At 40.8% G+C, this 20,419-nt stretch overlaps 1 protein-coding gene across 5 annotated transcripts in view; it reads right to left on the bottom strand.

Annotated features, from left to right (window-relative positions):
* The window catches only part of DOCK11 (dedicator of cytokinesis 11), a 215,723-nt gene that overhangs the window by 86,330 nt on the left and 108,974 nt on the right, over positions 1 to 20,419 (bottom strand). For all 5 annotated transcript variants that reach the window (XM_061408367.1, XM_061408366.1, XM_061408368.1 and 2 more), the window contains exons 21-28: positions 17,764 to 17,885; positions 17,084 to 17,170; positions 14,325 to 14,414; positions 8,394 to 8,512; positions 6,786 to 6,855; positions 6,581 to 6,706; positions 5,454 to 5,525; positions 4,394 to 4,540 (exon numbers count right to left, since the gene is read on the bottom strand). In XM_061408367.1, the coding sequence (XP_061264351.1) occupies positions 4,394 to 4,540; positions 5,454 to 5,525; positions 6,581 to 6,706; positions 6,786 to 6,855; positions 8,394 to 8,512; positions 14,325 to 14,414; positions 17,084 to 17,170; positions 17,764 to 17,885 (833 nt within the window). The remainder of the gene's footprint in view (positions 1 to 4,393; positions 4,541 to 5,453; positions 5,526 to 6,580; positions 6,707 to 6,785; positions 6,856 to 8,393; positions 8,513 to 14,324; positions 14,415 to 17,083; positions 17,171 to 17,763; positions 17,886 to 20,419) is intronic.

Raw genomic sequence — 20,419 nt, 5'->3', positions numbered from 1 at the left:
TGTTGCCTCTAATATAATTTCAAACTCCTCAGCTTGGCATTCAAGGAAACCACAGCCTTGTCCCAAACTTCTTTTTCCCATTTTATCTATTTATTATCCCCTCATGTGATAATGCACTGTGCATTCCCACTTCCGAGTTAGTGCTCATACCAGGTCTAGCTAGCAATTCTATCACTACTTCTACAGAATCCTGCCCATTCTTCAATGATGAAGCCCATCTTCGATGAAGCCCATCTTCATTACCCTACAGGGCCCTTGAAACACTTTATAGTAGCTTGTATTTTACTTATTATTTTGCTGTTCTCACCTAAAGAGGATAGTATGTTGTTTATGTTCCCCATGGTACCCAGAACATTCCTGGGAAATAGAAGGAACTCAATATTTGATTAACCAGCTGTGTGCATCTTGTCACCTCTCCTTTCAGCTTTCCCTGCCTCATCACCTCTCACCTGGATTAATGAGGTAGGCTTATATTTACCACTCATCCAAGATCATTTTGACGATCTACTGGGTTTGAGACAATGTATTACATTCTAGGGAAATACAAAGGCAAATAAATAACCCATGGTCTTTAGTCTTGTCCAATGGTAAAGACAAATAAATATTGAAAATACAGCACAATAAAAAGTTACAGAAGTATGGAAAGGACGGGTAAACAACAGCAGAGGTGATCAGCCCTGTGTGGGAAGGTTAGGGAAGAGCTGAGCCTAAAAGATGAGTAGACTCTGCCAGGCAGACAAGGGGGAAGGACTAGTCTTCAAACTGGTTGTCTTGACTCTGGCTTTTTCCTCACTTCTTTCAAAGGCCTTGGTAGATAGCTCCATGGTATTCAGCTCAAAATCTAGATTCCTTAGCCTGACATTCATGGCCTTTCATCATTTGGCATCAGATGGCCTTTCCACCTCTGCCTCCAGACAACCTAAATTCTGCACAGTGACTTTCTCGCTCATTCCAAAACAATTCTTGAATATGCCTATCTCATCTCTGCTCATGAATCCTCTACCTACAACACTCTCATCCCCGTTTTGGGGAACTGTTCTTCTAGTCTCTGTTCATATTACATGGTCATAATCCCTCCTTTTCTTGTTTTCCTATTGTATTTTGTTGTTTATATTTTCAGTATAATAGTCATCACACTTTATCATGTATATGTATTGGAATATAATTATAGAGACAGCCTTTCTCATCTTTGGACGCTCACACAGAAGACAGACAAATGTTTGTTGACTTGTAATGAGGTCAATACTGCTATTAAATCAACTATGTTCTACTCCCTAACGTAGCAAATTTCAAGTTTTAACTCCATGAAAGAAACTGAGATCTTATATTTCAGATAGTCTCACCTTTACTTTAAAAAGATATGTGGTTGGTTTTTAAACACAAAAGGGCTAATGTAATAGTGTTAAAACTTTATTTTAGTTCTGGCAGAGAGGTCTTACATCAGAAAATCACACTGTAGAGATCTGAAACCTAGTGTGAATTTTCAATTAAAAAAAAAGGGTATGTTAGACATTAAAATTGCTTGGCTAGATTGTTGAGTGCAGGTTCTTAAAATAAGGTTGAGACAAAACAGAGCAGCGAGAAATGTACTATCTTAACAGTTTGTGGCATGTCTCAAAATAATCTTACTGACCTAAATTAACAATTCTCATTTACATGTATTAGCAACAAGTAGATGGTGCTTATATTAGCAACATGTAGAATGTGCTTTTAGTTCAAGAGTTACAAACTCAAAGGCCAACAGGGTCAGAGAAATTATTTAAATGTATAGAGTGCCAGGGGTTCTATTAAGGAGTGGTACAGACCATGGTAACCTAGAAGGTAAATGCCCCACCTAAAGGTCAAAGCAAACACCCTCTTCCAACAACACAAGAGAAGACTCTACACATGGACATCACCAGATGGTCAACACTGAAATCAGATTGATTATATCCTTTGCAGCCAAAGATGGAGAAGCTCTATACAGTCAGCAAAAACACGACTCAGGGTGGATTGTGGCTCAGATCATGAACTCCTTATTGCCAAATTTAGACTTAAATTGAAGAAAGTGGGGAAAACCACTAGACCATTCAGGTATGACCTAAATCAAATCCCTTATGACTATACAGTGGAAGTGAGAAATAGATTTAACGGACTAGATCTTATAGACAGAGTGCCTGATGAACACTGTACAGCAAACAGGGAGCAAGACCATCCCCAAGAAAAAGAAATGCAAAAAAGCAAAATGGCTGTCTGAGGAGGGCTTACAAATAGCTGTGAAAAGAAGAGAAGCAAAAAGCAAAGGAGAAAAGGAAAGATATAAGCATCTGAATGCAGAGTTCCAAAGAATAGCAAGGAGAGATAAGAAAGCCTTCCTCAGCCATCAATGCAAAGAAATAGAGGGAAACAATAGAATGGGAAAGACTAGAGATCTCTTCAAGAAAATTAGAGATACCAAGGGAGCATTTCATGCAAGATGGGCTCGATAAAGGACAGAAATGGTATGGACCTAACAGAAGCAGAAGATATTAAGAAGAGGTGGCAGGAATACACAGAAGAACTGTACAAAAAGATCTTCACAACTCAGATAATCACGAAGGTGTGATCACTCACTCTCACCTAGAGCCGGACATCCTGGAATGTGAAGTCAGCTGGGCCTTAGGAAGCATCACTACGAACAAAGCTAGTGGAGGTGATGGAATTCCAGTTGAGCTATTTCAAATCCTAAAAGATGATGCTGTGGAAGTGCTGCACTCAATATGTCAGCAAATTTGGAAAACTCAGCAATGGCCACAGGACTGGAAAAGATCAGTTTTCATTCCAATCCCAAAGAAAGGCAATGCCAAAGAATGCTCAAACTACCGCACAATTGCATTCATCTCACACGCTAGTAAACTAATGCTCAAAATTCTCCAAGCCAGGCTTCAGCAATATGTGAACCGTGAACTTCCAGATGTTCAAGCTGGTTTTAGAAAAGGCAGAGGAACTAGAGATCAAATTGCCAACATCTGCTGGATCATCAAAAAAGCAAAAGAGTTCCAGAAAAGCATCTCTTCCTGCTTTATTGACTAGGCCAAAGCCTTTGACTGTGTGGATCACAATAAACTGTGGAAAATTCTGAAAGAGATGGGAATACCAGACCACCTGACCTGCCTCTTGAAAAACCTGTATACAGGTCAGGAAGCAACAGTTAGAACTGGACATGGAACAACAGACTGGTTCCAAATAGGCAAAGGAGTACGTCAAGGCTGTATATTGTCACATCATGAGAAACACTGGGCTGGAGGAAGCACAAGCTGGAATCAAGATTGCTGGGAGAAATATCAATAACCTCAGATATGCAGATGACACCACCCTTATGGCAGAAAGTGAAGAAGAACTAAAGAGCCTCTTGGTGAAAGTGGTGAAAGGAGAGTGAAAAAGTTGGCTTAAAGCTCAACATTCAGAAAACTAAGATCATGGCATCTGGTCCCATCACTTCATGGCAAATAGATGGGGAAACAGTGGAAACAGTGGCTGACTTTATTTTTCTGGGCTCTAAAATTACTGCAGAGTTTGCTTGCAGCCACGAAATTAAAAGACGCTTACTCCTTGGAAGGAAAGTTATGACCAACCTAGACAGCTTATTAAAAAGGAGACACATTACTTTGCCAACAAAGGTACATCTAGTCAAAGCTATGGTTTTTCCAGTCGTCATGTATGGATGTGAGAGTTGGACTATAAAGAAAGCTGAGCACCAAAAAATTGATGCTGTTGAACTGTGGTGTTGGAGAAGACTCTTGAGAGTCCCTTGGACTGCAAAGGAGATCGAACCAGTCCATCCTAAAGATCAGTCCTTTAGAACACCCTGAACTGGGTGTTCATTGGAGGGACTGATACTGAAGCTGAAACTCCCAATACTTTGGCCACCTGATGCAGAAAGCTGACTCATTTGAAAAGACTCTGATGCTGGGAAAGATTGGCGGCAGGAGGAGAAGGGGACGACAGAGGATGAGATGGCTGGATGGCATCACTGACTTGGTGGACGTGAGTCTGAGTGAACTCCGGGAGTTTGTGATAGACAGGGAGGCCTGGCGTGCTGTGATTCATGCGGTCGCAAAGAGTTGGACACGACTGAGCGACTGAACTGAACTGAAAGGCATTCAAATGAATATATTTGAAAAACAGCATGCAAAAGCAGAAAGATGTTCCTCCTGGCTAAGCCTCCTGTGGGACCTCTGATTTAATTAATTAGCCATTGGAGGTGGTGAATCAAACATGGCTATTTAACTGAACTGATGGATTAATTCAATGAGTAGTTCCTCCAGCAGCCCAGCTGAGTCTCTAGAAAGTGGGTAATTTTTTTTCCTTTGGCTTTAAAGACAATACCTGTGAAGAATAATTCCTTACCATGTTCTGGATGCCTTTAACTCACCTTCAAGAAGCTAGCCAAACTATAATTGACATTTCTGGACTCATCCGGAATCTCTGCATAGCGAATAGTCACGTGGGGAATTATTGCAAGAAGCAGTGAATGTAAGACATGATGATATGCCTCAGAAAACCTCTGGCCTCTTGGAAGCTTCAATTAAATTGGCAAAGAAAAAAAAGAGTTGTGAAAGGTCTAAATCAGTGTTGTATTTTCAAACACATACTGTATATAAATGTGTTTTTAACCGCAGTATACTTTTTCTCCCAAATTAAAAAGACATGGCTAGTTAAATCTATACTTTAGATCATTACAGCACCTGTCTGGACCTGTAATACTAAACTGACTGAAATCATGAACAAGAGTAGGTCATTCTGACCCAACTTTGGAATCATGTTCCTGAGATACAGACACATCCGTTTTTCATTCCATCTTTTTCCTGACACACAAAGTATACAGGCATCCATGCATTTTTAATTTCAGTAAACCTGTTCTGTGGAAATATTGATAAAAATGTAAATATGAAGTGATTATTTTTTACTTCCCAAGGTCTTAGCTTTCAATGCCTATAGCTAAAATTTCTTTGTACTTCTGAAGGAGTTTCAAAATACAACTAAAGGTATATACACAGCATATTCCAGGAACACACGCATTCTATAAAGAGATTTTGGTTTTTGTCTTTTTTACATAAAATGTTTTTAACTTTGTACATGCCTTCAATCTTTCTAAGAGAATAGTTCTTTCTGATTTGGTACGTGTTCTCCTTCCTAATGAATATTTTCGACACTGACATTTTACAACCACAAGACAAAGGGAAAGCTTCAAAGATAATGTACTTAATATGGCAAATACCTCACAGGGAAGAATGTATGTGGTGAGCCTCTGAAGTTGAGACTTTGAAAACATATGAACACTTTTGTTGTTTTTTTTTTTTTTAAAGAAAACCTGAAAAAAGCTACGGACTGAGAGTTCTTAAAATATAAAAGAGGATTTGCACATCACAGCTACCCATGAATAAGATTAGCCTTCTTTGTCTATGTTAAATATTATTCTTCAGCCTACTTACCTTAATTTTATTCTCTTCCAGCAAGTATGTGGCCATAGACTTTGCAATAATTTCAAAGAAAAACCATGAGTACTAAAATAAACAAATAAATACAAATCAATCTTTAATTGTTACCCAAATCCCTGAAGCTTATAAAAGGCTGGCAAATCACTATGGATTTTGTCTCTGAACTTTAATAACATTTTAAAGTGATCACTACTGACTATCCAAGTCCCATAGAATATCTTCAAATTGTGTTGGCAAAAAGGTATGCCTCAGGGCTGGCTTGTGATGTACAAAGGATATTTGGTGGAGAGGGGTATTTTATCACTGACACTGCTTTGATTTGCCTACATGTGGTGATAAGAACAAACCAACTTTTAGTTTACTTAATTACTGCTTTTAAATTCTCTATGGACAATGAATCATATTACAGCCTCCACCCAGTAAGGGACCCAACCCTGCCCTTTGTACAATACTGGGGCCAGCCCAAGTAGCAAAGGTGTTTGTGTAAGTAGGATTTGAAGGGTACAGGGAAGTCTCAAGCAGATACCTGGAGGCTCAAATGGTAAAGAATCTGCCTGCAATGCAGGAGACTCAGGTTTGATCCCTGGGTTGGGAAGATCCCCTGGGGAAGGAAATTGCAACCCACGGCACTATTCTGGCCTGGAGAATCTCATAGACAGAGCAGCCTGGAGGGTTACAGTCCATGGGGTTGCAAAGAATTGGAATGACTGAGTGACTAACACCATTACTAATAGGAATAGTAAAAATTATGACAATAAGAAGAGCCACCATTTGAGAGAAACAACATGTGCCAGAAACAACATGTTAGATGTTTTACTTGTGTTTCAGAAATGAGAAAGTTGATGCTCAGAACTGCTAACTAACAGGCCCCAGGTCACAGAACTATTGTGTGATGAATACAGCATTCTCGCCCAGAGCTATACCCTCCAAAATTCTATTATGCATTTGACTGAGAGCAAGGGGTAGGTGGGGAGGGTAAAGGGAATGGATTTGTGTGGAGAACTTGGGGGCAAAGGATGCATAGGCAAAGTGCTGGGCAAAGAGGGAGTCACTTGAGGAAATGAGGACAGACTAGACCCGGAATGGGAGGGCATCAAGCAAGCATGTCTCTGTGTCCTTACCTTTAGCAATTTGTTTATTGCTAAAAAGTCTGCAGACTGTTTCAGTATCGCTATCATTGTAGTCGCAAGAGTTTCATGTATCAGCTGGGCCTGAGGAGCACTGGGTTTTTCAGGTCGGAAGCTATACTACAATCAAAGAGAATGAATCATAAGACCAAATTCTCTCGTAAGACAAATGCTCAGAAAGAAAGCTTACTCCACAAACCTTAATGAAGGATCTTAAATAATTATCCAAGCCTTCTTCATGGCACTTTGATACGATATGTAAGAGAACCCTGAAACAACATTCACAAAAGTCACACGTCAGACCACAATGAAACACTATAGTTTGATTCTTAGATAAAACCAGCATATCTAACCCTTAAAAATACCTAATACTATCTAAATAATGAAAATATTAAATGGCATCTTAGTTTGGATCCAACAAAGATTTCAGCATGTAACATGTTCAGGGCTTTGTAAAATACATTTCTTGGGTCCAAAGAAGGATGTTTTATTTTGGCAACCAAGATATTTCTTTTCATCTCCTTTCTAAATCACATTTGAAGTATGTTCATAGCTACCATATAGTAAAAAGCCTTCAGTAAGGTAAATATTGAAATCCCCTCTAGTAAAAATCAAAGGAAAATAATAGGAAAAAATGTTAAACATGTCAACAGATGGGGGGAAGTGAAGGGCAAGACAAAGCAAGTATAATGAGATGAACTAAAATTGTAGGCAAATCTAAGATTAATAGAAAGTTTTAAAGTTATGAAGCCAGCAGTGGTTCTGCAAGTTTAGCATGCATCAGAAACACCTAGAGGGCAGAGTGCTCACCCCTCTCCCAGAGTTTCTGATTTTTTAGGTCTGGGGTGAAGTTCCATGATTAGCATTTTTAATAAGCTTCCAGGTGTATTGATGCTGCTGGTCTGGGAATCACGTTTTTTGAGAACCACTGGACTAGAATAATGCTTCTTAAATTAGCAACCAGACTACCCCCAATAGCAGAGAAGAGTAAACAGTATGTGGGTGTGTGGAGCCTGAACCCTGAGGCTCCAGAGACGCTGTGGCAACAGCAGAAGCAGCAAAGCCAGAAACACCCAGCAGTGAGCTTATAATTTTTTTAAACCCCTGTTTTATTTTCAAAAATTAAGTGCATTTTGCATCCTACTCTACAATATATCCTTGTTTGTTTTCCTATAAAAAGAACACTCTTATTCTTGTGAGTAAAAACCAATGGCCTAGGGCCACTCTGTCCAATGTGAGAGCTGCTAGTCACAAGTGGTGATGTAAACAAATTAACTACCATGAAAAATTCCGATTCTCAGTTACACCAGCCACATTTCAAGAGTTCAACAGCTAAATATGACTAATGGCTACCATATTGGGCAGTACAGGTATAGAACATTTCCATGACTGAAGAAAATTCTATTGGACAATACTGGTCAAGGGCGTGATTCTCAAACTCCATTTCATTAGGGCATCGTTGTGGAAACTTTAGAAAAAAAAAAAAAACAATGCTGAGTTCTGCTCTCAGAGATTCAGGTTTAACTGGTATGATGTATGGTCTGGGAACAGATATTTTAAAAAGCTTCCCCGGTTGCTGTAACATGCAGCAGTTTTAGAACCCCTGGTTGAGGAAAACACAGTAAACTTATCCGATGGTTTCTGGTACCATCTATCCCTGGGGATGTGAGTCCCTCAGTCCGAGAAGAAAGAAACTAGAGAAAAGTTATATTAGGCTTCTGCCTTTGGGGTTCTAATTTGGAAGATAAATGAAGAAATGCAAAAGGAAACAAAAGTTGATTCTTCATATTGTAACACCGAAACTCACATGGTGCAGTTGAAAGGAACGTCATCTTCACGGGTCATGTTTGTGAGAACTTGGAAGAGTTGCATAAGAATTACAGGTAGAAACTGTATCATGACTTGGATCTCCATGGCATGCAAACACTAAAATAAGTCATTATTAGTTATGAAAATCAAAGTATGATATAACTTGCAAAGGTGAAACAACCAAAAATTAAGTAATGATAAATACATTCACTCGAATATAAGCTCACTTTAAACACATGCTTCCAGGGATAGGGGACTTTGTCAATTACTTTATACACATCTCTATTTTGGCACTCAGATTTTGTTAGTTCCTTTAATATTAAATACTCTATTGAAGATAACAAGTATAACTGGGATCAACAGGGGAAAGTGGGTCATCACTTTGCAGTGAGAACGGGATTCAATAAAGTGTATTTCTATGTATGGTTGGCTTTACACTGGCTCTGTCCACAAACTGAGGCAGTTCTGCATTCTAACATCCTCACAGTACATTTCTTCAAAGTGCTAACACCCTACCTCTACTGATTGGCACATTAACATCAGAAAGAAGAAATATATCCATGTATACAGAGAAGTGATACAAGCAGCAAAATATTGGGTTGGCCAAAGAGTTCATTGAGGTTTTTCTATACAGCTTATGGAGAAACCCGAACAAACTCTTGGCCAACCCAATAATTGAAATGTCTTTCTTCTTCCGTCCCTCCTTCCTTCATTCACCCATTCATTCATTCACTCACTCAGTCAATTGGCCAACCAAAAAGCACCTCACTGAGCACATTCTACATACTGGAACACCAGTTCAATATTTAGTGCCTGGAAAAGACAGAGATGGTCAGACAAGTCTGTATCCTAAGGAACACAATATTCATCTTTCAGAGTGCCCCATGTTTCCATCCTTATGCTCACCCTCCCTTTTCAGGCCTCTCTCATCTCAACAGTGACCTCTTAGATTTCTGGACAGCTTCTCTTCAATCAGATACCTAATGCGAGAAACTGAGCTCAGGGAACCTCTAGTCTTTCCTTCACGTTTTTCCAAATGTTTTGTCCTCTCTCTTCTACCCATACAGCCATCACCCTGTTTTCAGGACTATAACCTATAACCAAAATAGTCCAGTAATTTTCCATTAATAGTAGGCCTATGTACAGTTTCTCCTCAATCTCAGTATATTTAACTCTCATTTCCAAAACTCAATCCTCCTCAAGTAGTGGTTACATCAGGCCACTTTCTGCCACCATCAAAAAAATTGTTGATGCCTCTCCATTAGCTAGGGCAGCGGTTCTCAACCAGAGACCCCTTCACCACCCCATCCCTCCAGGCCATCCAGCAACGTCCAGAGACATTTTCAGTTGTCACGACTGAGGAGGTGCTACCGACATCTAGTGGATAGGCCAGAAGTGCTTCTAAGCACCCTCCAATGCATAGGACAGTCCTTTACCACAAAGACCCATCCTGCCTCAAATGCCAACAGCGCCAAGTTGGAGAAAACCTGACCCAGGCTATTAAGTCTAAGTTACTTAAAACCCAACTTATATTTTTAGCCTTAACATTCACCATTCTTCATGAGGCCAAACTGGCGTCTTGACTGCTCTGCTCCTTGAAATTGTCAAATGCATGCCTACCTTCGTGCCTTTGTTCATATTTTTTTAGCAAAGTCCTAGCCACCCTTCCCAGTCAAGTTCACCCTCAACTTCGGTGAAGCCATTCATGCACTCATTCAATAAAGGTATACTGAATAAAGGTATACCGAATGGGCTTCCCTTGTGGCTCAGCTGGTAAAGAATCCGCCTACAATGCAGGAGACCTGGGTTGGGAAGATTCCACTGGAGAAGAGAACTGCTACCCACTCCAGTATTCTGGCCTGGAGAATTCCATGGACTGTATAGTCCACAGGGTCACAAAGAGTTGGACACGAGTGAGTGACTTTCACTTTTTTCACTTTTCATACTGAATGAACTTCCGACTGCAAAGCACATCAAATGGACATGGTTCCTATCATCAAGCAGTTCACAGACAATGGAAGGAAAACACATGGAACTGAATCGCTGTGACACAAACAGTAAATAGTACACAGTAAATGCACAGAAGAAGAAGCAATCGTGTCTGCAAGTGAAGAGGGAATGTCACACACTTCAGAGCTTCAGAGGACGGAGGTTCTAAGGTTCAAGGTTAAGTAGGATCACATCAGGTAGAAAAAAGAGAGATGGGCATTCCTTGCAGAAGTGGTCTCCCTGTACCAGTACTGTTTCTCTACACAGAGAATTTATTCTCTACCCAGCAGCCAGAGGGTTCTTTTTGAAAGGCAAGTTCAACAATGCCATTTCCCTCTATTACAAACAAAACCAATTGCCACGAACAAAAAGCTATGAAGGGTTCCCCATCCTCCACTCATTTGGGGCCATCCCCTGCTCCTTGCTGCTCAGTGTGCTCTAGCTATGCTGTCTTTCACACATCCCATTGCAAGGTGTTTACACCTGCTGCAATAGTCTGTAGATAAAACTTTTACACAGTTTTATCATCTATGGCTGTCTTCCCCTCATCAGTTCTTTTCAGCTTGAAATTTCATCAACTCCTCAGACAGGTCTTCCCTGACAACTCCATCTTGACTGCACTCCTGGTCACATTAGAGCCCATTCAGTTCAGTCACTCATTCACATCTGACTCTTTTCGACCCCATGAATCACAGCATGCCAGGCCTCCCTGTCTATCACCAACTCCCGGAGTCCACCCAAACTCATGTCCATTGACTCGGTGATGCCATCTAACCATTTCGTCCTCTGTCGTCCCCTTCTCCTCCTGCCTTCAATCTTTCCCAACATCAGGGTCTTTTCAAATGAGTCAACTCTTCACATCAGATGGCCAAAGTATTGGAGTTTCAGCTTCAGTCCTTCCAATGAACACCCAGGACTGATTTCCTGTAGGATGGACTGGTTGGATCTCCTTGCAGTCCAAGGGACTCTCAAGAGTCTTCAACACCACAGTTCCAAAGCATCAATTCTTCTGCACTCAGCTTTCTTTATAGTCCAACTCTCATATCCATACATGACTACTGGAAAAACCATAACCTTGACTAGACGGACTTTTGTTGACAAACTAATGTCTCTGCTTTTTAGTAAGCTGTCTAGGTTCGTTATAACTCTCCTTCCAAGGAGTAAGCGTGTTTTAATTTCATGGCTGAAATCACCATCTGCAGTGATTTTAGAGCCCCCCAAAATAAAGTCAGCCACTGTTTCCACTATTTCCCCATCTATTTGCCATGAAGTGATGGGACTGGATGTCATGATCTTAGTTTTCTGAACGTTAAGATTTAACCTGTTCTGTTTTCTTCACAGTACTCATCCCTATCTAATGGGACTTCTTTATAATCCCTCTCCGCCAACTGGAGTAGGTATGTTGTCTGAATTATTCCAATTATATTCCCAGCATCCAGTACAATATCTGGTCCCATGGTAGGTACTCAATAATTATTTGGGGGATGACAAAATAAATGAAGGAATCAAAGGGATAAAGATGGGAACCCTCTAATCTCAGTGGTTCCACAGTTTTGTGAACTCTGAGCATTTATATCCTGTATCATGCAATTGACATTTAATTACATATTGCTTTGGACGATTATTTGTACTACTGACTTATATTGTCATTTGACTTAAGTGGGCCCCTCTCGACTGGTCATAAGATCCCTATGGAAAATAGCCTAAGTTATTCTTCTTTGCAAGACACAGCATCTAGGAAAATACTGAACACATAATAAGCTCAGCATGTGGATGGTTAGATGAAGTGATTAAACAATGTCATTTATAAGGACAAGAGATAGTAAGGTTTGATAAAAAGTACACGGGGCTAGGAGTCAAAAGAGCCATCAAAAGACATGCTCGGCTCTGATCTCCTACTAACCAGCTGAATAACCACTGGCAAATCTCTGTCCTCAGGCCTCAGTGTCCTCATCTGCAAAAAAAGTATCCCTAAAGATACCTTTTAGCACTAACATTCCATACAGGAGTTTGGCACTTTCTATAAACACATGGCATTTCATTCATTGCCACTAGAGGGCGAGCACAGGTCACAGAACTAACAGAAATTCCACACCCTCAAAAACACAAATATGAATACCTTTCTTCCCCCTCCATTCTAAGAATATCAATACAGGAAATTTAACTTTGTTAAAACTTTTACAAAGCTTCCCCAGTGGAAGAATAAAGCCACGGATCTGAGCAGACAAGGCATTCACATATAGAGCGGGATTCTGGACACTACCCAAGATAAGGACTTGAAATTAGGTGACTTACTGTACTTCTTAATGCTCATTAAGAATAAAAGCCACCATTTATCGGCTACCTGCCTGATTCCACCTTTCCAACAATCTATTTTCTGTATGGTAAGCAGGATGATTCTTTAAAAACCAAAGTCACATTACATCACACTCCTTTGTTCACAGCTCCCCATCTCATCATATCTTACGAAGCCCTACTGCACCAGTAACCCAGCTATCTTTTCCAATGGGGCGGCCTATCCTTCCATGTGCCAGCCACACTGGAACTCCTCCTGTTTCTGGAACACACCAAGGAAGCTCCTCGGGGCTGGCACCCTCCTTTCCCTTAGGTCTCTTTACTGGAGAGCTCCTTGTTGACAATCTAAAAAAGAGATCCTTATCACTCCTTATTTCCCTTCCCTATATTTTGGTTTTCTTTATAGTACTTATTACCAACTGACATAAGATATACAGCTGACCCTCCATCTCCACATATTTCACATCTGCAGATATGGAGAGCTGACTGCAAGGGACTTGAGAATCTCTGGTATCTAGGGAGGGTCCTGGAACCATGACTGCAGATGTATATATTTATTCATTTATGTGTTTAGTGTCCATCTGTCTCCACAACAAAGTAAGCTCCTTGAAAATAGAGATATTGTCTGTTTTCTTCACTTATCCCCCCCATGTTTAGAATGAAGCCTGGCCCACAGGAGGTACTCAAGAAAAAAGTGTGCAATGAATACCACACAGCAGATGCCCTGTCTCACTGAGGCCTCACAATCACTGTACAAGTGGGTATTACTGTTATATTTATGAGACAGAAGAAAAAACAAAGGCTTGGAGAAGTTAAGTAACTTGGTCAAGGTCAATCACAGAGCTAACAAGTGACAGAGCTGGGGTACAAGCTCATTTTGTGATTCCAGAACCCATACACGTATTACCTCATTCACACTGCCTCTCTGAAAGAAATGAGTATTTTTGTTCATTTCACATCATTCATTATTAACATATGTCAAAAAGGAAATCCTGTAGAGTACTTCATTTAAAATCAAAACTCCTCAGACTGGCCATCGCTGATCTACTGAAGGCGCAGCCAAGAGAAAAGCTACTGTCAGCTGGGTCTTATGACATGTGCTTTGTCCCACCATGTTAGGGAATAAACGGAATCTTGGATTCTCAATGCTTTTGATAAAATATGGCATTTCTTATGGCTCCTATGCACAATGCAGCAACTAGGTTCCCTCTTATCAGCTGACCCTTTTGATACTCTTTCACCTACGGACCCAGGAACCATTTCACATTGTATTCCAAGTAAAAGTGACTCGTTTCTCCTGGCCTTTTTCTCCACAGCATTCTCTACCTTTACTGGGCTGTCAGCAAGATGAGAAAAGACCTGGAAAAATCAATCTATGGACCCAAAATAAACATTTTCATGAGATTCTTTTTTTAAGTATGTTGTTGAATTCTGGCTAAAACATTCTCTTCCTAATGCCACGCTTCCGTTGTGTGCTTCTAAACAGCCACTTGATGGAAAAGGACATAGTAGAAAGTGCTCTCTTGAGGATTTGCAACCAAAAGTATTTTCAAGTATTCATTTTTTTTTGGCCCCCCACATCAAAAATGTGGCAACCAAAAGACAAGAAAAACAAACCTTTCACAGAAAGCTGCTGTTCATTTACCTTTAAATATTTAATGAGCTCCCCAGGAACTTCTTTCGAGCCTGACTGAATCAGCTGGCAATGCTGGAAGAATTTGTGCACATGCAGATCCTGAAAACCAGATGGATACAGCCATATGAAATTTGATTCATTACCCACAAAACACAGGCTCTCCACCTCTACCACCCGTCCTCCCACTCAGAATCTTGCAAGCCTGTTTCCCCAGGTCTTCTAATGACCCGACTCGGCATCTACAGCCACCAGCACACATGTTCCTCCTTGAGTCCCAGAGTCCTCTCAATCCACACACAAAACAGCGAACCAGGCCCATTCAGCATGCATCTCAGTGCACCGGGTAGGCCACCATTTATGCCCAACAGTGTCAGACTTTATTTTTGGGGGCTCCAAAATCACTGCAGATGGTGATTGCAGCCATGAAATTAAAAGATGCTTACTCCTTGGAAGGAAAGTTATGAGCAACCTAGATAGCATGTTCAAAAGCAGAGACATTACTTTGCCAACAAAGGTCCGTCTAGTCAACGCTATGGTTTTTCCTGGGGTCATGTATGGCTGTGAGAGTTGGACTGTGAAGAAGGCTGAGCACCAAAGAATTGATGCTTTTGAACTGTGGTGTTGGAGAAGACTCTTGAGAGTCCCTTGGACTGCAAGGAGATCCAACCAGTCCATTCTGAAGGAGATCAGCCCTGGGATCTCTTTGGAAGGAATGATGCTAAAGCTGAAACTCCAGTACTTTGGCCACCTCATGCGAAGAGTTGACTCATTGGAAAAGACTCTGATGCTGGGAGGGATTGGGGGCAGGAGGAGAAGGGGACGACAGAGGATGAGATGGCTGGATGGCATCACTGACTCGATGGACCTGAGTCTCAGTCAACTCCGGGAGGTGGTGATGGACAGGGAGGCCTGGCGTGCTGCGATTCATGGGGTTGCAAAGAGTCGGACACGACTAAGCGACTGAACTGAACTGAACTGAGTCCAATATTTGTTTCCTTTTTTCAGTAATGTCATCTCTGAAGTTGGGCCGCTTCTGTATTTTAATGGAACAAGCAGGAAGAGAGGTCTAAACTGACAGGTGAAGAAAAGGGAGTCACCTGACCCTGCGGCAGCCAGTGTCCAACTGTCCTATGTGAAATCTGCAGACACTGAATCTGTGGATAGCACAGACTGTCTCAGGAATCAGAATCAAGAAATTCCGGATGAATTGAGAAAGTAGAATTGACATATATACACAATCATGTGTAAAATAGCTAGCTAGTGGGAAGCTGCCATATAGCACGGGGACCTCAGCTCTGTGCTCTGTGATGACCTAGAGGGATGAGAGCTGGGGTCGGGGTGGGGGGGGGAAGGCGCGGAGGGAGGTCCAAGAGGGAGAGGATATATGTATACATATAGCTGATTCAGGCTTCCCAAGTGGCGCCACTGCCAAAGAATCCACCTACAATGCAGAAGACGCAAGAGACTTGGGTTCAGTCCCTGGGTTGGAAAGATCCCCTGGAGGAGGGGATGGCAACCCACTCCAGTATTCTTGCCTGGAGAATCCCATGGACAGAGGAGCCTGGTGGGTTACAGCCCATGGGGTCACAAAGAGTCGGACACAACTGAAGCAACTGAGAAAGCATGCATCGCTGATTCACGTTGCGGTACAGTAGAAACTATCACAACAATGTAAAGAAATTATCCTCCAATTTTAACAAAAGGGATTAAAGAGAAAAAAATGGAAATCGGATTTTGACCTGCTTCCTCTAATTATTATCTGTGGGACCTTGGGTAAATCTTTTAACCTGACTGAGCCCCTGTTTCTTTTCCTGTAAAAGGATGGAATGGCCAAGGAAACCTGAGAGGGCTGCACCAAGGAGTGTGGGCTTCACCTTCTCCACCATGATTTTTCAAATGGTGCTTGAGGTGTCTCACAGATACTTGATTCTAATTTCAAGGATGCTGAGTCTAAGAGCAAACTGTAGTAGCTAACCCTGATCCACTGACTGCCAACTTCTGTGTTCAGCTCCAGTCTAACCATAAGAAAAACATCAGACTAATTCCAACAGAGAGGCATCTGCAAAGTACCAGTAGTTCTGAAAACTGACAAGGTCACCCAAAGCAACGAAACACTCGGAACTTGTCACAGCCAAGAGCCTAAGGGAATGTGACAACTAAAAGTAACATGTTATCCTGGATAGAATCCTGAAACTTCAAGGGGTACTAATAGGTAAAAACTAAAGAAATCTGAATAAAGGCCAGACTTCAGCTAATGATTATGTCTCAGTACTGCTTCAAAAGTTGTAACAAGGGTGTCACACTCATGTTAAATGTTAACGCTAGAGGAAACTTGGTATAGGGCATATGGGAGGTAGCTGAACTATCCTCATAATTTTTCTGTAAATCTAAAACAGCTCAAAAAAAATATATGGTTTAAAAATGGTGATATAGCCTCCACATTTTTTTCAGAGTTTTGGAAGATTCTAATCAGTCAATGGGAATAAAAGGATTTGGTCATTTGAGAAGAATTTAAAAATTTGAGCTATTATTAAGAATGGTGTTATTAACTATTGAGAAAGTGTTTCAGGCCACAACTTCTCTATATTCATGTAGAAATGAATATAATCTATTTTAATCAAGAAAAAAACCTCAAGTATTAAAATTGACAAAATTCAGGGACTTCCCTCATGGTCCAGTGGTTAAGACTCCTCACTTCCAAAGTAGGTCCCACATGCCACATGGCGTGGCCAAAAAGTTTTTTGACAAATTCATGGGATGCAACTTACTTGAGTGTAAATGGTAGACTCCAAGTGGCTTTTGATCTTCAACAAAGGCTTTGCACCATCTACCCACTTAATATCTACATTCGGTTGCTGGGAACAGAAAACATACATGTGAGTTTTTGTACCATAGTAATGGACAGATGAGCAATATATGTATTTCAACATTTTTCTCAGAAACAAATGTGCTAGTTTCAGACATAGGGAATTATTGGAGAAAATAACCTGCCTTTAGAATAAATGTATCCTAAATCATTTTGAAGTTCCCATCCTTTGCAGGCGGATACTTTTCCTAATGACAATAAAAATGACTATAAGAAGGAATTTTTTTATCATGCACAAAATCAGAGTCCCATTTTAAGTTACTGGAATCAACTGACATGAGGTTACTTTGTCAAACTATGATAGAAACTTCCCAACACTCGTTTTCCATACTTACTTTGTTGTAGACCAGCATCAGCCCTCAAACTACACTCTGAGTAGCTATCAACCACACTAAACCATCCAATACGCCAACAGTATTCTATTTTTTAAACATTTCATCATATACGGAAGACTGAATCACTTTGCTGTACAGCAGAAATTAACATGACACTAAATCAACTGTACTTCAATAACATTTTTTAAAAGAAGGCAAAAATAACATTTCATCATGATTTCTTCAACAAATACAGATATTTTCCTACCCTTCTGGATTCTGCATCATTCAGATTCATGTAGCCTGGGGGAAGATTGGCGGAAACTGGCAGCTGCTGCTCCAATGTGATGATTCTACCATCCTTCAGTAAAGGTACCCAGGCAAAGCCAACTGACAAGACAATAATCAACCATGAGAAATGAAATCACAGATGCAATTAGCTACACAAATATCTGGTCACTGGGGAGCAGGGTAGGGCTGGTGATGCTGCCAGGGCTTTGTATGTGAGAGTCCAGGTATTGGGCATCCAAGCACTGGGGGAAAAAAAAATGACTTTGGATGGCTTCCTAATCCTAGCCTGGCCACTAACAGGTTATTCACGCTACCTCCTTGACTATAATAGGAACAATAACACCCAGCTCTTCTATAGAATAGTGATTGAAAGACCAAAGTGAGCTGATATACCAAAACACTTGGAAGCTTTTAAAGTGCATCCATTTCATTATCTTGACATACTAGGGGAGCATTTTGGTAGACTTATTTTTTTGGATTCAGATGTCTCTTGTCCACCTTACAGTCTCATATCTGAGACTATAATCAGACAGCAATCACCGTGTTGCAAAATTTCTTCCAGCAACCCTAGGGTAAGTAAAGGACTGTGGAAAATGAAGGTCACACGTCAGGGTTACGTTCTATATTTATACACAGCAGTATTTGGTTGGGCGGTTTTCCTGATTACAGAAGGAAGAGAGGTAGCAAGAGAATACAGCCACAGCACAGTACTTACAACTGGAATCACTGAGAGATTTTCCTCCCCAGTCTCTACATTTCTTAACAGTTCTACCCCAAAGAGCCTCTTGGCTTCTTATTAGAAAACTCATCATGTTCTAAGCTAAAAAAGCCAGAGCCATCTGTGTTGCTCAAGTCAAGCAGTGTCAGTATTTCCATTATAGAGATTACTCTGGACTTCAAGTGTTTATAACTTAGCTGTAAAAAGGATTGCTCTGAACTGAGTTCTGGCATATGAGGGAGGGTGTTGGCTCGAGAGTACTTTTGAAAGCCACTGCCTTCTGATGCTTTAAAATTCTTTGTGTGAGTGTGTGGGTGTGTGTGTGTGCGCACGATGTGTGCGTGTGTTTACAGTGTGAACACAAAAGTCAACACAAATCTGGTTAGAACGTGTCTAATTTGGCAAAGCTTTAATTCTTAAAGAGACTGATACGTTGCATTCTCCAAGTAGACTGAATGGCTTTCTCAGACGCCAAAGCACGCCTGCAGGGCATCTTCACTAGTACAGCTTCAGTAATGCTTTACCCAGGGCTTTTCTTTTAGAAAAAGCAGAGGAAAGTAACATGAGCAGAAGAACCATTCAAAAGGACTCTGTCAAAGTAGTTAAACTGAAAATCAGACAAATGACAAAAGGTTTCCAGTCCAGAAAGCAGGAAAAGGAAAAGATATTTCTTGTTTTTCAGGGATATTTTTTCCTTACATAAATTTTTACTGACATATAATTCAGATGCCTTACAATTAATCTATTTAAAGGATACAATTCAATGGTTCTTAGTATATTCACAAAGCTCTACATCTATTGCCACTACCTAATTCCAAAACTTTTTTATCACCCCCAGAAGGAACTCCATACCCCACAGAAGTCACGTTCTATTTCCTCTTCTTCAAGTCCCGGACAGCCACTGATCTACTTTCTGTCTCTATGGAATTGCTTGGGCAACATTGTTGCACTGCAAATCAATCAGAGCATGGCCAAGTGTGTCTCTTAGTCAAAAGTCATCTAGAATGCTTGGAACCTATAAAGGTACAATGTCAAGCACACACCATCTGCCTCAAAGGTGTGAAACCACTTAAAGGATAGACAGTTAAAAGTGATGAGTGCTGGGGAGGAGTTTGGGATTAACAGATATACACTACTCTATATAAAATAGATTTTAAAAACTAGCACCTGCTGTATACAGCACAGGGAACTATGTCCAATACCCTGTAATAACCTATAATGGAAAAGAATCTGAAAAAGAACAGATATGTGTGTATATATACATATGTATGTATAACTGAGTCACTTTGCTGTACACCTGAAACATTATAAATCAATAATACTTCAAAAACACTTAAATATATATATTTTAAAAACTGATGAGTAGCAAGAAAATAACCACCTCATGCTCTACTGAGCATCTTGCCCACTTCTGTCTAGGATCTGGATAAGACAACATTTGTTAGTTTCCTCTGGAGGTACACTGTCATATACCTCACTGTCTCATTATTCTGCTAGATTTCTTCTCAACCTGCAAGGTCACTATCCTAAATGAACTGCAATTTCTAAGGGGGTCTAGAACAAGAACACACTATCCACAAAGGGACTCTCCTAATATTCAGTACTGCTGCCTGCTGGGCATCACTCAGATGTGTCACTAACATTGCAAACTCAGCATCAGTCAAAACCCACCAGCCCTAGGCATAACTCTGCTACTCGGCAATACCTTCTTTCCAGTTTTGAAACTTCAGTGCTAACTTTGAATCATCTCTCTAGAGGCCAATCACTTGCCAGGCCCAGTATATTCCTCTGCAATTGTCTTTTTCTCCACCCTCACCACCTGCCCCCCACCCACCCACCATTACAGCCCCACTGTGGTCCCCTTCCTCTCCTGAACTCTTGAAACAACCCCCTAACTGGTGTTTCCTTCCTTCCT

Source organism: Bos javanicus, chromosome X, assembly GCF_032452875.1.
Source record: "Bos javanicus breed banteng chromosome X, ARS-OSU_banteng_1.0, whole genome shotgun sequence".
In the NCBI taxonomy this organism is placed as follows: domain Eukaryota; kingdom Metazoa; phylum Chordata; class Mammalia; order Artiodactyla; family Bovidae; genus Bos; species Bos javanicus.
Note: the sequence above shows the minus strand (reverse complement) of the source record. Positions and strands in the feature narration are given on the sequence as shown.